We start from the raw sequence: 19,436 nt of genomic DNA on the forward strand, positions 1-19,436 counted from the left end.
TGAGATTTTAATTGAATATCTGGGCTAAAGCACTGCATTATTTTTAAATCTACTTTGTTTTTTATTTCTTTCATTTTGACTTCAGACTGAAATAATAATTTCAAAGCAAATACAGTTGTTATTGTTATTATCATTATCATTATCATTAATGATAATGATAATGATAATGATAATGATAATAATAATAATAATAATAATAATAATAATAATAATAATAATACTTTTTAAAAAGTTTAATGAATAATGAATAAAATTAGTAACGACTTTTCCTTTCCCCTGGTTACCCACTGACACTGAAGTGCCTTTCCATAAAAGACAGAAAACGTCACCAGTCAACAGTTTCCTTTGTTAAATAACACATTCGGGACCCTGTGAAGGAGTTGTTACTACAGGAAGAGTAACATATTGTCATGGTTACACCAAATCAGTACACCACCATCCCCTCTTTGGGATCTGCTCCTAGTTTCTGTGGACCACTTGGTCATGCTTCTGTTGATGTTATGCATTGTTTATTGCTTTCCCTTCCTTAGCCTTGCTAATAGTCTGAAGGTTGTGCAGTTTTGATGTTTACTCACTGTTTTTTTGTTTCTTTTAACACCTCCCACAATAAAATGAGCTGGAACTACGGTCAGAGCTCCTATTCTAGAAATAAACAAATCAGCAGTTTTTGACCAATCAGATTAGAGAACAGAACAGTGATGTCATAATTTGGCAAAAACAACAACAACAACAACAACAACAAAAAAACAATAATTACAGTCACCCTAAACACATTCTACTAATCTTGTATCTGTAATTCGTTGTTTCTGTAGTGATTTTGCATCCTCTTGCGAACATTGTTCTAATTGTACATAAACGTATTTGTTCGCTTGCTAAGTTTCTGTAACTATTGTCTCAGAAACTAGTCCATTGAAACAAATGGGTGTTTAGGGTTCAGCTCGGTTTCCACGGTTACCAATATTGACTTTTTTTCTAACTATAATGTTCTTCTTTACTCTCAATCGCTTTAGAATGGCTAATTTTATTTCATAATTTAATACTTACCGGTTTGCTTACTAATCTCCTGGAAACAAGAGTGTAGAAAAACTAGTCTGTGGCTGTTCAGATCTGTTTCCATGGTGATTGTAATTGTGTATGTTTCATATGCTTCATGTCCACAGTAAAACAACGTGCTTCATATGATCATTATGAGACATAAATTTATTAAAGTGCTTTTTTTTAAGCAAATATGCAAAGATTAAATATTCACATTGTATGAGACTTATACGTATATACTTTTACAAAGTGCTACCAAGAGGAGTGTCAAATATAATATCAAATATTTTGCAGTATTTGATAAACAATAATGGAAAGAAGAACAAAAAAAATAAAAAATAAAAAAACATTGATTAACGAGGCTATGGCTATAGATTTAGGAGTGATGTCTATAATGAAAGATTTATAAATATTGCACTCTGGTCCACTGTAAAATTCAAATTTAAATGAATCTAATTGTTTTTTTTTTGTTTGTTTGTTTTTTTGTTTTTATGTGATGATGATGATGATGGTCCATAAAAACAATTGATGATAAAGATACCATTTTTGACAAGATTTTTGACAAAGACATCAATAGCGATTTCTTCTACATGAATCGTGTATGAGTTACGACTGAATTAGCAGGAAAGAAAAACATAATAGAATTATGAACCATAATCGATGTTTGGCAAGTTTCTATTACAGTCTGTTACAGGCTTCCTCAGGAAAGCTGCTTTCCAGTCATTTATATAATCGCTACAATAAAACGAATGCAACGTGAGGATAAAAAGATTCCGAACAACAAATATATTTCTTTTTTTTATCATATTCCTGAGAGCTCGATGAAGATTTTTTTAATTAATGTTACAGTAGAAATGTAGACTTATACATTATGGGTCTTAACATGAGGTTTGAGGATCTGTTCAGTACTCAGTGGTTATGCTTGTGTGTGGGACTGCATCGGTATTTCATCGCTCAGATCTACAGGATTCTCATAGACACCATCTTCAGCGTTGTGCTGCTGGCGTGCAAAATTCACAAACACCTGGGGAGATAAAAAAATACATTCAGATACAATCTGTATCACTCATTTAAGAGAGAGAGAGAGAGAGAGAGAGAGAGAGAGAGAGAGAGAGAGATGCACACACACAAACACTACTATTTTCATTGTGTATTGTGTTTTATTGTATATTCCCTTAATAGTGTATTACTTCCACTAAAGTCTGTTACTATCAAAAAACAGGAAACACAGAAATTTATTTTGTAATGTTTTTCTCCTCAGATGAGAGGATTACTGACCTTTCAGAACTTTTCTCTCTCTCTCACTCTTACACACACACTCACTCACTCTTACACACACACTCACTCACTCTTACACACACTCACTCACTCACTCACACACACACTCACTCACTCTTACACACACACACACTCACTCTTACACACACTCACTCACTCTTACACACACACACACTCACTCTTACACACACACACTCTTACACACACACACACTCTTACACACACACACACACACACACACACTCTTACACACACACACACACACACACACAAACACACTCTTACACACACACACTCACTCACTCACTCACTCACTCACTCACTCACTCACTCACTCACTCACTCACTCACACACACACACACACACACTCCGTAATCGTTTCTTCACTATACACAACACTACGTTGTCACTCGTCTGCCTCACAGATAATGGGCTGCTTCGACTGATAATCAGTTAAAAGATACACTGCAACATTAAACACACACATCGACGTGGATGCCTTCACCACTAAAACATACAATCCTTTGTGTTATCGATTTGTACGGCTAAACCTTCCTTAAAATATATGTCATACGTGAAGGAAGCAGTTGAAGCTAAACAATTACAGACATGACCTTATCTCTGACCTTGAATCAGTTTGGATCAATTCTCAATTTCCTATACAGAGCATAAATAACATTTCTGACTTAAAATGCTTCATTCTGGGTTGACTGTACATTCCTAAACCCTGTGTTAACCTTCTTATTCGTGTATTTGTGCTGTCAACAATCATGACTGAATAAACACGCCGTGCGACCGCTTTAAATAATTGCTCGTCTCACATTTTCACATCACTGAGAAAAAAAAGGACAGATCTGCCTTTCTGCACTCAAGCACAAACTCTCTCAAATTCGGATTTTACTGGTCACACACACAATCATACCCGGAATGACATACAGTGAAATTCTTTTTTATAAAAACTTTCAAAAAATAAATAAATAATTAGATAGATAGATAGATAGATAGATAGATAGATAGATAGATAGATAGATAGATAGATAGATAGATAGATAGATAGATAGAATAGAGTCAAAAAAGGGGATTTGAAAAAAAAAGTTAACAGAATACAATATAATGAAATAAAATAAAAGTAGAATAAAAGATAAGAAAATATTAAGTAAGATAAGATAAGATCAAATAATATAAAATGTAGAAATAGTAGCAAATGAAATGAAGTGGCATGTCAAGTAGCTGGACAGTAGAAAAATAAATAGACAAAATATAAATAAAAAAGGACATGAATTAGTATAATAATAATAATCTGCTTTTGTCTTTTTTCTTTAAACTTGCTGTGTTGTTTTTTGATATCAAACTTCCACTGATGTTCCAGTATCACAGAGTCTATTTCCTCCTCGACACGTCTGACCGTCTGACATTACCCAGCCGTTCACGTTAGGTGTTGCTCCATCCTGGTTTTCACATGATATGAGGCACATGAGGCACTTTCTGATTGGGCGTCTGTTACTAAGCATCCAGCCATAACGTTTTAACCCTGCAAACCTTCACGGTGTATATGCTTGCCCCGGAAGCAGTGAAAAATGCTTTGAATTTACAAGTGTGAAACGTTCCTCTAACCCTGTTAACTCAACATTTTGCACGTTATCATCTTTTTCTACACAATTGTTAAGTCTCAGTATTGGTGTGTGTTATGTACTGTAAGTGTTACCTGATCCAGTGTGGTTTGAGACACTGAGTAGTCCTCCACTCCCAGTGAGTGCTGGGATTTGCTGAACTGGCTGAAGATATGTGAGAGAGCGCCCTCACTGTGGGGCATCTGGTACTGCAGTGTGTTGTGATGTTTCTCTTTCAGAACGCTCCCCGGGAACGCCTCATGCACAAACTCCTCAACCGTGCTCAGATCAGCGGCACCACCTCTGACGCGCACTATCACAGTGTAACCTTCGCCGAACCTGCAAACAGACACACATACAGGTATTGCTATCTTTATTGGGTATTCCCTAAATTGTGCAATACTTCTGCTAATGTGTGATCTAAGTGATCTTTTTTTGTAAATGTTGCCAATAGTTAAAATCTTCTATGTATCCTCATCAAAGAGATCCATACAAAACTCTCTATACAAAGAGTTTATCCATTTCTCTATCTATCCGCCTCTTGACCAGTGGTTACTGTAGCACGTTTCGCCTCACACCTCCAGGGTTGGGGGTTCGATTCCCGCCTCCACCTTGTGTGTGTGGAGTTTGCATGTTCTCCCCGTGCCTTGGGGGTTTCCTCCGGGTACTCCGGTTTCCTCCCCCGGTCCAAAGGCATGCATGGTAGGTTGATTGGCATGTCTGGAAAATTGTCCATAGTGTGTGATTGCTTGAGTGAATGAGAGTGTGTGTGTGTGCCCTGCGATGGGTTGGCACTCCGTCCAGGGTGTATCCTGCCTTGATACCTGAGGATGCCTGAGATAGACACAGGCTCCCCGTGACACGAGAAGTTTCGATAAGCGGTAGAAAATGAATGAATGAATGAATGAATATATATATATACACATACATACAATGTAATAATCACACATCAGAGCAATTGCGCCAAATTATGGCAAACATCTGTGTGCAAACACATGCTGTGGCTGATGTGAAGACGGCACAAGGAGCATATGGTTAATATTATCCATCTCTCCATGGGCTTATAATTTTCTATGCAAAATACACACACTTGTTATTTCACACTTCTCATCTCTCTGTGCCTGGATCCACACATGCTCAAATACTGAACTTCCAGTTAATGTTTGACTGCATTTATCAATAGATCCTGCTGTGTGTGTGTATGTGAATATGTGTGTGTGTTTGTGGAACAGTGCTCCCCTTGTTAGTTTGTCATTAGAGCTCTCACAACCTGCTGTTTTCTGCTTAATTAATCCCCTAATGTTTTATTTACTCATTGTGATATGTGTTAGGAACAATTCGTAAGTCATGCACAGGGAAGCAGGACTTATTACAGACCGTTCTGTGTGTGTGTGTGTGTGTGTGTGTGTGTGTGTGTGTGTGTGACAGAGAGAGAGAATTTTTCAGTTGAAAACAATCAAGAAACAGCTTGTGATTAGCTACTGGCTACTGATATTTCTCATATCCTCACTATTACAATACTAACAGTAGCCACACCTCCTTTACTGTGAAACACTACATAGACCACACCTCCTTTACTGTGAAACACTACATAGACCACACCTCCTTTAGTGTGAAACACTACACAGACCACACCTCCTTTACTGTGAAACACTACATAGACCACACCTCCTTTACTGTGAAACACTACATAGACCACACCTCCTTTACTGTGAAACACTACATAGACCACACCTCCTTTACTGTGAAACACTACATAGACCACACCTCCTTTACTGTGAAACACTACATAGACCACACCTCCTTTACTGTGAAACACTACATAGACCACACCTCCTTTACTGTGAAACACTACATAGACCACACCTCCTTTACTGTGAAACAGTACACAGGCCACGCCTCTGACAGGCACGAAGGCCTGATAAGACTGTACCTGTACCAGTAGTATTGCCGGTTACTAAAGTAAGGCCATACCGCTTTTATTAAGATTGACAGTTATCAAGGCCACGCCTCCTCCACCGGAATACACTTACACAGCAACATCATCATATGTTTTGTTTACAGGCTTTTTCCCCCCCAGATTAAACGGTTTAAGGACACCAAGAAATAAAGAATTGAGAACAATCATATTTGCAAAAGAGACAGAACCACCTGATTACAGGTTACATAGAGATCGTATTCATCTGAAAACGTTGCCATTTTTTTTTTAGTTGGCTTTAAGTAAAATAGCTGTAATAATTCAAGAAAAGACTCCGCTGTGTCAGAAGTGCGCTCAGTCTGAAACACTTCCATGAATTTTAAACATTTCATGCACCTTTGAGGCTCTTTCGAGCTGAATTAAATCTAAATGTTTCTAGGAAAATCTGATTTATTTAATAAGAATAAGCTCTTATCAAACTAATAGAATCTGGGCTTCACTTACTGCATCTCAACCTTTGAAAACACGTGCCAGTTTTTTCTCACAGTCTAAGTTCACAGGTCATATTGTGATAAAGATCATGTACCACATGCTCCAGAAAGCAGGTTCAGAGTTTATAAGTCACGGCAAAAGACTATAATCTGGCAGGCCAATCATAAAACGTGTATTTTACAAGTACAGTGATGTGGGTTATGTTGTGTGTGTCTGTACCTTACATCAGATTCTGTTCTGATTTATTGCTTTTCCCAAAGTGACTGTCTGTAGGCAGGTCCAAACTTTAGACGATCTTATAAAACACTTCCCCTGTACTCAGCGCTAGTGAACTGCATTAAGGCGCTTTGTAGCTTTATGTCCTGAAAAACATCGGCCGAGTGGACAGACAGCGAGACACTCTTATGTCTGCGACGAGTGACAAGAGGGTGGTAAAAGAGTGCTTTGATTGGTGAAGGACAGGCTTATGGGGGGTTTTTATTGGGCACGGTTGTATTTGTGTTTACTTAGAGGCTGATGGAGGCGGAGCTATAAAATGCTTTACGTTTATAGAGTGATTGATTAAGATGACTCATGAGTCTTTTTCAAACACGAAAAAGATGTGTGAGCGAGCGCATGTGTGTATGAGACTAAAGAGGTGGGAAAGAAACTACGAACAAATAAGAAATAGCCCAAACAGGAAATTAAATTTTGTGCAGATAAACCAGACATATTCGCCAGGTCGGGTGTTATGAAAACTCTCCTTGGCCCAATAAATTGCACTTCCCTTTCTTTTCCTTCCCCTTAACAGACACAGATTAAGTCTAATCACAAATCAAACAGCCTTGAGGTGAAGCGAAAACTTCACACCTTTATAAACCGTTAAACCTTGAGTCCCTGGATGACATCCAGGGGTCCGGACCTCTAGCCTTGACTGCAAGAAACAGTGAACCCCCTAAAGCATGGAGGATATCTCAGACCAATGTAATTACACTTTATAAATATTTGCTGATGATTACAGCTGCTTTGATGTAGTAGTGAAAATGGGCTTACTGAAAAGAATATTCCCCTTCAGACATCAGCGATTCTTCACACGGATCCTGGTGCCAGAGTTTCCGGAAGAGTGTTATGATGGACATGGTTTCAACATGGGGAACAAGCCAGGAATACAGTTGCTCTGATCTTTATGGATTCTTTGAAGTACACTACAAACACTTTAGATGTTATCTTGCTCTTTGGCTACACTAATAACTAATCCCGAGAAGGTAAGATCAATGAAGAAATGCATGAGGCAAAAAAAAGCTTTTCTTAGATGCTCCAGTTTAACAGATTGTGCCTTTAATATACAGTATGACGACAGAAACACCCCAATATGGGGCGCTTCCTTAAACCAAATATTCGACTAGGACATTTTCAATCACTATTATTATTTTATCGCTATCGCAAATCTGATCTAAGATGTGTCAGAACACTGTTGGCTTTCAGTGAGGGATGTTTTTACCTCTGTTGGGATAACCTTACACAGAATTTTAGTTGTTGAAGATACCATCTCCAAATTTTAAAAGCCAATGAACAAGCACCTGGGGCACCTCAGAGAGCAGAAAGTTGTTTGATATCATCGTTTACTTTGAAGATAGAAAAATGTGAGCGAAGAAAGATGTTTTTTTTTTTTTTTTGGAAGTTTTCTATGAATATATTGCTCAATAAAAACTAATTTCTATAGGAAAAATGTACAGACTGCTACATAGTGCTGTCCATACATTTTAAATATCTATTAACACCATGTTAATTCTTATACTGTATGTTTTCCTTTGTAAAATAGCAACTTCAGTTTTTCAATCTGTTAATTATTAACCTTAAGAATATTATCCATCTATAAATGAGAAACGATAATAAAACACGGACAAGGAGACGATCTGAATTACAGATAGCACAAGCGTCAGAGCTGCTGATATAGAAACTGTCACGAAAGGCGGGGATTAAAGCAGAACAGGGATAACAACTAATAACACATAATAATGAATCCATTACGAACAGTTGAGTATTGAGGAGACGTGTGAAACGACACACTGCCAGGACACCCCCAGTGTTCAATGTCCAAGAAAAAGCCCTGCCAGATACTGAAAGCCCTTTGGTATAATTTAAAAGATTTGATATGCTTAATCTTCGTGGCTTCAAGCACCAGATCCTGTCCCAGCTTAGCCTCTTCTCACAGGCCATCAGACTGTTGAACTGCATAACCTTCCATAATGTGTTAATAATTTCTAGTACTGAATATATGTAACATCTTCCTCTATGCCAGTGTTTACATATTTTTCTCTCTTGCACTGTGTCTAGGAAGAAGTATACAAAAGTATTCATTGATTTACAATTTTTTTTTACAAACGACAATAAACGTAGCGCTTACGTACAAGATATTAAACTGAGTGCTGGAGGAACCAGGTACATGGAGTAGACAGACAGACAGACAGAGTGCGACAGTAGACAGCGTATTCCTTGCTCGGGCGAATACGCATATCAGTAGTCTCTGCTGTATTAGTGACTAAAAACAGCTGCTGTCCTAGAGGTGGCAGCAAAAGGAAAGGAAGAGATGAAGCAATGGACTGAGAGAGGTAAAAGATGAGGTGATGTAATAAGGGGAGGAGGGAGGGAGGGTGGTGCTGCTAGATGCTAAGGTGATGGAATGTTTCGGCAGCTTCTGTTGTCAGACACACATTATTGCTCACGACCAAACGCACAAAAAAATTCCCAAACCACTTCAATCGGCTTATGACAGGAAGGGTAATGAGAAATATCACACAACAAATTCATCCCTGCTTCCATCTCTACCTCCTCCAATGTGTTTTTTACCCATAAAGCAATCAGAGCCATGTTATCCCCTTTAATATACCAGCAAACACCCAAATGCTATCAAGCTTAGGCTTCAGTAGTAACACACACACACACACACACCCACACACACACACCAGGTTAGAAATTGGGGGGAAGTGAGACAAGGAGTGGAGGGATGAAGAGACAGAAATTAAGGGATGTAGCTTTTGTCCCAGTGTGATGCTGCACCACACAGAGTGCTCTCAATGAGGGAGAAACACAAGTGAGAAAGAAAAAGAGAGACCTAATCACTTCTTCACTCATTAAGCACACCCACGCCTCCTGAATCATTAATTACAACAGCCAGGGGAAAGAGAGCAAGAGCGAGAGTGAGAGAGAGAGAGAGAGAGAGAGAGAGAGAGAGAGAGAGAGAGAGAGAGAGAGAGAGAGAGAGAGAGAGAGAGAGAGAGAGAGAGAGAGAGAGAGAGAGAGAGAGAGAGAGAGAGAGAGAGACAGGGAGAGAGAGAGAGAGAGAGAGAGAGAGAGATGACGTAAAGAAAGAAATGGATGCATCAGTACAATGTTTTTTCACAATCTTCCTTTTTTTCTTTATATTTTTTGGTTGTAATGTAAAATAGTTTTGTTCTTTGTTCTTTTTTTTGTAGCTTTATTATGTAGCTACTCTTTTGTTACCGTATATCGATTATGATTGGAGTGAAGAAAAGCAGGTTTTGTTTCACATTAGTTCTGACTTCTTGTAAAAACACACTGTGAGTAAATGCTATTATTTTCCCTCACCTAGCATTTCTTTCTTTGTTTAATGCAACCTGGTTTATTGTGTTTCTTGTATTGGAGGAATATGAGTAATTTCACTTTAGTAGAAAGACCTGTATACTTTCACATTCATGTGGTTCTAATCGGATAATCATGTGGCAACATAAAATGCTTAAAATCATGCAGACACAGGTCAGGAGCTTCAGGTAATATTCACATCAAATTTTTTATTTGTCTAATGGTTGTTTATGCCAGATGGGCTTTCAGAAACTGGTTATCTCCTAAGATTTTCACACAGAAGTCTCTACAGTTTATAGAGCACGGTGTTTAAATAAACCTACTGTATGAGCAGAAGGTCTGCAGGCTGAAACACCTCATAGATGAAAATCATAGGAGATTTAGAAAAGCATCTCAGACACACCACCCATTAAACCTTGAGGTGGATACACCAGGTTCCACCCCTGTCATCCAAGAACAAGAAGAATCTGAGGCTATCCTGGAGAACAGACTCACCCAAACTGGACAGGTAAAGACTGACAGGTGAAGACTGCCCAGTTCAGGTAAAATTTATACAGAAAAGTAGAAATATATATGAGCAAGAGAGAATGAGAAAGATATTCTGCCATGTGTTTTTCTTACCACACACACACACACACACACACACACACACACACACACACACACACACACACACACACACACACACACACACACACACACAGCAAACTCCTACCCTTTGTGTGACATTTAGCGTTGTATAGATCTCACCTTTTATGTTGGACATATGGCCACAAGCGCACGATATGACCTCAAGGGGTCCAGAAACATGTAAATACTGACATATACACACACGTACACACGTACACACGTACACACGTACACACACACACACACACACACACACACACACACACACACACACACACACACACACACACACACACACACACACACACTCATACCTGCTTTTTAGATGTTGAAGGCTGCCCAGACATTTAAACTGCCCATTCACCATAATGGCCATCCGAGTACACAGAGCTTCACACTCCTCCATACTGCAGAAAGAGACAGATATATGTACTGATATAGTGTGTAACACACACAAAGATTGTGATGTAGAGATTTATTTGTTAGGCAGTATTTAAGGTGTGCAAGTGCCCAGACAGACAATTACTAATGACACTATTTATGTGTGTGTGTACTGGACACCTGGTTCTGTTATGGGTGATTAGGTCCTAGTTACACATGCGGAAGAGAAAAGTGATTGTGTCTGCCCTGCATTGCACTTGGGATTCATTAAAACCGGAGCACACACATACACAGACCAATCAACAACGACAGAGAACGCTAGGGAAAGCTTACCTACAATTAAGAATAGAGGACTAATGTTTTATCACATGTTGACAGATCATAATGAGAGACACCTGTGCAAGGTGTGTGTTTGTGTGTGTGGGTTTAAGTTTAATGAGAAGCACCTGTGTGAGGTGAGGATGACAGAACGACCCTCTTTGATCACACTGAGGATACAGTCCCAGAGGAAACGGCGAGCTTTAGGATCCATCCCTGTGGTCGGCTCATCCTGCACACAAATACAGGTAGAGAGGGTTTAACAGGACACAGAGTAACCACCAGAGAAAAAGAAAAAAAACCAAATGCATGTCTAATTATCTTGTGTGTCCTAATTGTAATTTTAGTTCAGACCCTAAAATACTGGAAATACAATACATCTGACTTTCTGCACATTTGCAGGCCCTGGAACAAAACAGGGCTTCTTGGGACACACACAGGTTCTCTGTAGGCATTTGGAATCAGGAATGATTCTCAGCCAAACAAAAGAGCCAAAATCCGTAAAGGGCAAGATTATCTATACACACATACACACTCACACACACACAGAGGGGATTAGCTTCACAGTGCCAGTGCTGGCCCATCATTCCTGCTGCAGAACACACACACTCCTCCTTATTATCCAAGCCAAAATGAGCTGAATCCGTTACCAAGGACCTCTTTTATTTGATCAATTTATCAAACACTAAATCACTTTTATACTAATTTGATTCCATTTGATTCCAAATCAGATAAATTCAATCCTCCTACTTTTGGTTGTTTGTGAAATTCACTTATGTTTAGATAGAAGCAGATGGAGTTTAAATGATTCATTACGTTTATTAATTATGTTATAGAAGCTTACAAAAACAGCCTCTCGCTCTTCTTCTCTTGTGACGTTATACAAAAGATGTAGCATGTAACATTACCATGAAACTTCAAGGCCTCCCTTCTGAAGACTTTCTCATGTCTGCAAAGAACTAGCACTGGAGAATCCTTGCAAAAATGCTAAATTACATCTCTTCGCAAAACTGAAAGAACTTTCAGCGGAAACTATTGTCCAAGACATGCTTAGAGAAAAATAATGAACTCCTTCAGCGATCTGATTTTGAACACGTCCCTAGTATTTTAGTCCATCTAAACTTCAGATGTTGAATATTAGTAAAATATTGGCCATGAAAATATTGGACTGTATTGTATTCTGTAGAGGATGCATCAAAGGACTCTTCTAGGACTGAGTACTCACTAAGCACGTTTTAATTCGACTACTTCGAGCTCATGTTCATCCGCAAATAATCTTTTATGAAACACAGACCGGAGGTTCTGCAAATGCAAGCCCAACTTTAAGCTTATTTTTAATTACATTTGGTGAGACAGACTGTTGGGGGTCGGATGATTTCGCACTTAGATTTTGTTGGCCCGCAGGTCCGAATGAGATTTTAATCCGTGCAAACAAAGTGACGTGTGCTTTAAATTTTTATTAAAAATGAACCAGATGACCGTTTTTACATTTTGTCCTTCAAGTTGATGGGAATTTTAGACTGGACTTGATGCAGAAGTCACTAACTCAAAATGTCATTAGTTACTGCTCTCTAGTACACACTTGTACGATAATGTAGTACATACAAAAGCCATTATTGGTCGGTGTGTCCTACCAGAAAGACAAGAGGAGGGCAGCCTATAAGAGCCATAGCTGTAGACAGCTTGCGTTTGTTCCCTCCACTGTAGGTACCGGCAGATTTGTTGGAGTATTTTACCAAACCCAGTTTCTGTATTCCCCACTCTGCTACCTGAGAGAGAGAGAGAGAGAGAGAGAGAGAGAGAGAGAGAGAGAGAGAGAGAGAGAGAGAGAGAGAGAGAGAGAGAGAGAGAGAGAGAGAGTTGGCCAGGGACAGTTTATAGTTTGTTCATTTTATCCACAATGGTAATTTTCTCACTGCTTTTTCCTATATTGTCTAAATGCTATTAGACAAAGTTATCTGTGTGTTTTGTGTCTGAACTACCTATGCTGTGTGTGTGTGTGTGTGTGTGTGTGTGTGTGTGTGTGTGTGTGTGTGTGTGTGTGTGTGTGTGTGTGTGTGTGTGTGTGTGTCTGTGTCTGTGTGTGTATCTGTTCTACCACAGGGCAGCAAAGGCTTTAGTGAATGCTGAGTCCTTGGAAGGGACAAAGGGTCAAACAGAAGAGGCATGCATATAAAGGCCCCACACTGTGTGTGTGTTGGTGTGTGTGTGTGTGTGTGTGTGTATGTATGAGTGAGAGAGAGAGAATGGTAGTGAGCATAAATGTGCCAGCAGGCATTATGCCCAGGCAAGCCTGGCCGTAGGATCAAAGGCTGCCATGCTGGGATCACAGAATCTCTCTCTCTTTCACTCACACACACATTTTGCTTGGAAATATTCAGCAGCATCCTATTCCATGGGTTTATGCATTAAAGATGAGTGCACACACCTTTGCCCACTGAAAAGGTGGACATAAAAATTGTGTGTGTGTGTGTGTGTGTGTGTGTGTGTGTGTGTGTGTGTGTGTGTGTGTGTGTGTGTGTAGTTACCGTAGTAACCTCTCTCGCTGGCACCCCTCTGAGCCGTGCGTAGAACTCCAGATGCTCTCGTCCTGTTAGGAGGTCATCTATGGCATCAAACTGAGGACAATATCCCATGTTCTGATGGACCTGGCTCATCTCTGTCCGAATGCTGCAGAGAGATCGAGAGATCAAGAGAAAGAGAGAGAGAGGGGGGGGGGGGGGAATAAAGAGAAAATAGAAAGGGCTTTCAATTTATCTACTAATTTTAATCAGGTAGCTAATTTTATCACACGTTGTAATATTTTTTTCTCTGTTGATTCATCCAGACATCTAGCTATTTCATTACTTTTATGTTTTTTACCATTCCATCCATCCATCCATCCATCCATCCATCCATCCATCCATCCATCCATCCATCCATCCATCCATCCATCCATCCATCCATCCATCCATCCATCCAGTTAACATGTACATTTATAATTTTCTATTCATGTAGGCGATTATTTAATAAAATTCCCTTTTCTTCTTTCCCTCCATCCCTCCTTTAAATTATATCCAATTTTTTACTTGGCCATCGACTCAAACCTTAAACTAACTAACTATCTAACTAACTTCCTTCCTTATTGAGAATATATAATATATAGAAAATATTTTTTAATTGAAAACAAAACTTCTTGTTTCAGACTTCCTCTAGTTTGTAATTGATCCAAACATGACCTGGCATCTCAATTTCCATTTCCATTCTTAGCTTATTCACATGGAAGCCGCAGCATAAACACATTTGCAGTGAACCTCAAACAAATGTCCTCCTTTATGCATCTTATCTTTTTTCTCTTTGCAAAATAAGCCACCATCTCTTCTCTCTGCCCCATTTGTGTCTCTTTCCCTGCCACAACCGCTGTTCTTTGTTTATTTATTCAGGCAGAGTTGCGATGTCTATGTAAAAAAAAGACCAAAACAAGCCCTGTCCTAACCTCATACTCATACTCATACAACCTCAACTATTATTGAAGAATATATTGTAATATTTAATACCTCATAAAACCTTATACAAAACATGTTTAACTGCACGATTTATTATTTATTACAACCCAGAAGCACAGTGGTGCAGGGAGAAGTGTTGTCACCTCACAGCGCTAGCATTCCAAAGCTAATTTCTTTGCCAAGCTCCATAACACGTTTAAATTAAGTATCATGATTAAAGTACATCACAAAGCTATGATTAAATAAAATATTAATCAATTCCATTTCTTCCAGAAACAGACCTAATTTTTCATTGTTTTTCAATTTCAATTCATTACAATCCCAACATCGTAAGAGATGCCTACAGATAAACATATAAGTTTGTGGTAAATGTATGTAAATTGTAGATGTTTTATTAGGTAGCTAACATCAATTGCTAATTAATATGTAATATATATATTTCAGTTTGTAATCTGATACTGACTGTCAATATGTCTGTGCTACACATGGAAATAACCAGACATTTGAATGCTAGAATTTCACTTGTGGTTGCAATAATGTACATGAAAGGAGAAGCGTAATTGAAGACAAATTGGAGCATCCAAATTTCACTATATAAAGTCATTCCTGAAAGTTCAATTCTTTGATGAATTCATTCAGAGGACATATTAAAACCAGACCACAGTCATGACGGCTCAGTGGTCAGATGGTGCCGGCTTGTCTCGTAGCTGTTATAGCCAGTACATGCTCCTAGTTGTGTAAAAAATTATTAGACTGATATGACTTATTTTCAAATGCATATTATTTAGCTTTATGTTTAGTGTTAATATTCTGAAGGTTTGTATTAGTGTTGTGTTTTTACAGTTAAGATTATGAAGGCTTATTTAAGGATCAGTGTTATTAGTGTTAAGATACTAAAGAGCATGATGAAAGTTTCTGATGAGGTTGTGTATGTAGTTGGTTGTGTTTACTGTACCTGTATACACTGAGGAAGGCTTCTCCACCCGAGGGCTGAATGTCTCCAGTCAGCATTTTAAAAGTTGTGGTTTTTCCTGCCCCATTTATACCCAGTAGGCCAAAGCACTATCACAAACACAAACATGCATACAGGAACATAGTACCCAGGGGCTATTATTGTAACAGACACACGCTGATAGTGGATTCATTAACACTGCTGGAAATTTTGACTGACCTCAGCAGCCGGGACACCCACAGTTATCCTGTCTACTGATGGAATCTTCTTACCCGAGTACACCTGCAGAGAGAGAGAGAGAGAGAGAGAGAGAGAGAGAGAGAGAGAGAGAGAGAGAGAGAGAGAGAGAGAGAGAGAGAGAGAGAGAGAGAGAGAGAGAGAGAGAGAGACAGACAGACAGACAGACAGACAGACAGACAAGCACACAGACAGTGAGCGAACATATTTTTAAAAAGAAAATCTTATTTTAAATGCACTTTTACATGCCGTCTAAAAAGGGAATGCTGTACATTGTTTACTTTAGTACATACTTGTAGTACTACAAGTAAAGTCAGTGTTTCTTTTTTTTAATTAGAGAAGCTTCTATTAAGATCCAAGGATGAACATGAACATTTTTTTTTACTCTGGTTATCAACCTTCTGGTTATACATGTAAAATTAAATATTTTGGTTATACTGTATACATTAATAACCAATAGATAGATAGATAGATAGATAGATAGATAGATAGATAGATAGATAGATAGATAGATAGATAGATAGATAGATAGATAGATAGATAGATAGATAGATAGATAGATAGATAGATAGATAGATAGATAGATAGATTCAGACCACTTTATACAACCATCATATGTACCACTTCATTTTTAGTTTTGGAACAATAACAGTGATAGACAGATATAGTGGTTTGTTACCTTCTTATGTACACCTGTTCTGTGTCCAATCCTTGCTTTGGTTGTTATTATTACCCTGTTGTGTCATAGTTTCTTCGAAAAGTCTAATTGTGCATTTGTCACATGAAATATGAGCCTTTATTCATGACCATATCATCTCTTTGATAACATTGAACCTACTCTGACTATAATTGAACCTTACACCCTTTAAGTTTGATCTTGTCATTCTGATTATTTGATGCTAATTTTTAAACTAAATGTCATCTCATTGAAAGAAAGAAAGAAAGAAAGAAAGAAAGAAAGAAAGAAAGAAAGAAAAAAACAACTCTCTAAAAATAGTTTCTAGTATCTAAATAGTGCTTACAGATTTTTACCAATGTGATGGGGAGCTAAAATAAAATAATAAATTCAGTCTCAGAATATTTGTTCTGTTATTTTCAGTTATTAACTGCTTACAAATTTAGGAGGCAGCTGAGTTATTTGTGATGCTTTTAACTGATGGTTTTTAGTTATTATTCACTTCTTGCTCTTTTATCCAAAAGCAATTTCTTTGTTTCTTAAAGGCTTTTTATACGCTAATGGTGCTATTGAATTACAGTACATTAGCCAGCAGGCTGAATTACACTTGGGTTACTAGATTGGTAGCTAGATAATTGACAGTAATTTCAACAAAAAGAATTATCTGAATAAATTGGGTGGTTATAAAAATATGTCGATAATAAACTATAGGAGATTTTGTGCCAACATGTTAGCGAGAATTCCATGTCACCATCATCAAAACATCAAATGAGGTAATATACTTTGAATAATTAAAATGATTAAATATTTATTAATAAATAAAATTTTACATCCTTTGAGTACAGTTCCAGTGATTTGTAGAACCAATGCCAGAGTGCATTCATGCTTTTCAGGTGATTCGCTTATAGTCATCCTTGGATGACTATAAGTATTTGTATCTTTATTAACCTCTAACAAAACTAACAAACCACATACAATTCTCTGAAGATTATCATTTTATAGTTGAAGGCTAGCTGCTCTCATGGAACTGGCAAAGACTGGAGACGAGTCTGTAAGAGACGTATGCGGTGGGTGACACTTCTTACTACAGATGTCCTCTGTGTGTGACATCTGCTCACAGCATTTGTGTTAATGATCAAAGTGAGTCTGTGCGGTTTTCAAGATGAAATGTCCTCGGTCTTTTACTCTTTATCTTATCAGTGCAGTTACAGCTGGGTGCACACATACTGGATGTGCATTGCTGAGAAGATGCAGCTGTTATGAAGATGAAGCTCCAGGCTGGTCGCTGAAGCTAATCTTGTTCTGCTCTCAGCATGATGGGCTGATTACAGAGCAGTAGCCCACCAACCCACATTAAACCATAGGAAACCTGCGTCTTAAGCACTCAAACCAATGCCGTAAAGTGGAGCACTTGAGAGTCGCCTTGAGAGGTACGTACTGGTGTACTTTCAGGCCAATAGACTTTTACTGCAAATTAGAGGTGGGCTATTAGACTCACCTCCTTTGGTCCTAATTCCTGATTCAGTGACTATGAAACAATGAAAATCGAGATCCCCGACCAAGACACAAAGTTGTCTTGAGGAGCATCTTTGCCTAAAGCCTTTTTTAACAACATCACAAGAGAACTATTTGATAAGGTGTAGTAGCATCAAATTGTAGAAAAGAAACAAAACCTGCAACAAAAAGATGACTACGATTTTGATTCACTAACAACAAATTTCCTGAAACACAACTAACACTTCCCGCCTTGGTACAGTATATTGGTGAGATCACAATTCTCAGGTCGCCAAAGGTACCTTAAAAGGCATTCTTGACCTTCAATACGTATTTCAGAATAGAAGGTCTATCATATTTATCCATAAAGGGTTATTTGTTTTCCTCTCTGGGGAAAATATTAAAGGTTATGCGAAGAACCATACAGCAGCATTTCCCTTTTTAGAAAAGGGTACAAATAGCTATTGTAGGTGTTTGTTTTCTCTCGTATGTTTGAAGCTAGCACATCTTTTCATCGTGAATAGTTCTCACAGCCTTGATCAATCATGGGTTGTGAGTTTGAATCCCAGTGATGTTGAGCAAGACCCTTAACCCTTATCTCCACAGCTTTACTTTAACCGGATAAATGCATCAACTTTTGTTCAAATAAACTTCAAATAAATGTAAATATAAAAAATAAGTAAGAAAAAAATACCTTGGTGAGGTCACAAATCCGGAGTAGATCGTTTTGGGCATCGCCTCTCTCCACTCGCTCACGCTCTCGAGCCACATCTTCATCCTCTTCTCCTTCAGATCTTGGCAACACAGAGACTAACCTGCACCATGCCATTCCATAATAGTGGAAGTTAAGTTTGTGTAGAAGAATTGTGAAGATTGTAGCTGCACCTTTACATCTATAAGTCTTTATGTCGTGTGGTTTTGAGTTCAGAACTCACCGGGGTTTGCAGAAGAACCTATATTGGATGAGGAGGGTGAAGCCGAACATGACTACACCTTGTATCCCCATGGCAAACAGATTCTTCCCCACCATGTTCCAGCTTAGGGGATCCTCAAACCTATTTTCTCCTATGAAAGACATATGGAGTAAAAAAATATTTAAAACCATTGAAAGAACTACTACTTGACAGTACCTAAGCAGTTAGATTAGATTGCTTCACTTCTGTGCAGAAGGTTTTGTGAGCAAAATTGTGTTCACGTTAATCGGGTAAAGACAAAAATGTTGCAATGACTTAGTGGAAGAAAGCTTTGAGGCACTCGCAAACAGCATCAGCTTTAATTCTGGAACAATACAGTAATTAGATAATTAGCACAAATAGGTCATTTTATCTTCTGTAATAATATTACACT

General features: G+C 38.3%; 1 protein-coding gene across 2 annotated transcripts in view; it reads right to left on the reverse strand.

Annotated features, from left to right (window-relative positions):
- Window positions 1-1,181: 1,181 nt before the first annotated feature.
- The window catches only part of LOC113635483 (phospholipid-transporting ATPase ABCA1), a 153,476-nt gene continuing 135,221 nt past the window's right edge, over window positions 1,182-19,436 (reverse strand). For both annotated transcript variants that reach the window (XM_027134963.2, XM_047816301.1), the window contains exons 41-50: window positions 19,025-19,154; window positions 18,784-18,904; window positions 15,902-15,964; window positions 15,686-15,792; window positions 13,774-13,915; window positions 12,880-13,014; window positions 11,374-11,477; window positions 10,861-10,953; window positions 4,020-4,263; window positions 1,182-2,059 (exon numbers count right to left, since the gene is read on the reverse strand). In XM_027134963.2, the coding sequence (XP_026990764.2) occupies window positions 1,952-2,059; window positions 4,020-4,263; window positions 10,861-10,953; window positions 11,374-11,477; window positions 12,880-13,014; window positions 13,774-13,915; window positions 15,686-15,792; window positions 15,902-15,964; window positions 18,784-18,904; window positions 19,025-19,154 (1,247 nt within the window). In that variant the 3' untranslated portion in view covers window positions 1,182-1,951. The remainder of the gene's footprint in view (window positions 2,060-4,019; window positions 4,264-10,860; window positions 10,954-11,373; window positions 11,478-12,879; window positions 13,015-13,773; window positions 13,916-15,685; window positions 15,793-15,901; window positions 15,965-18,783; window positions 18,905-19,024; window positions 19,155-19,436) is intronic.

The sequence above is a fragment of the Tachysurus fulvidraco genome, chromosome 7, assembly GCF_022655615.1.
Source record: "Tachysurus fulvidraco isolate hzauxx_2018 chromosome 7, HZAU_PFXX_2.0, whole genome shotgun sequence".
Classification (NCBI taxonomy): Eukaryota; Metazoa; Chordata; class Actinopteri; order Siluriformes; family Bagridae; genus Tachysurus; species Tachysurus fulvidraco.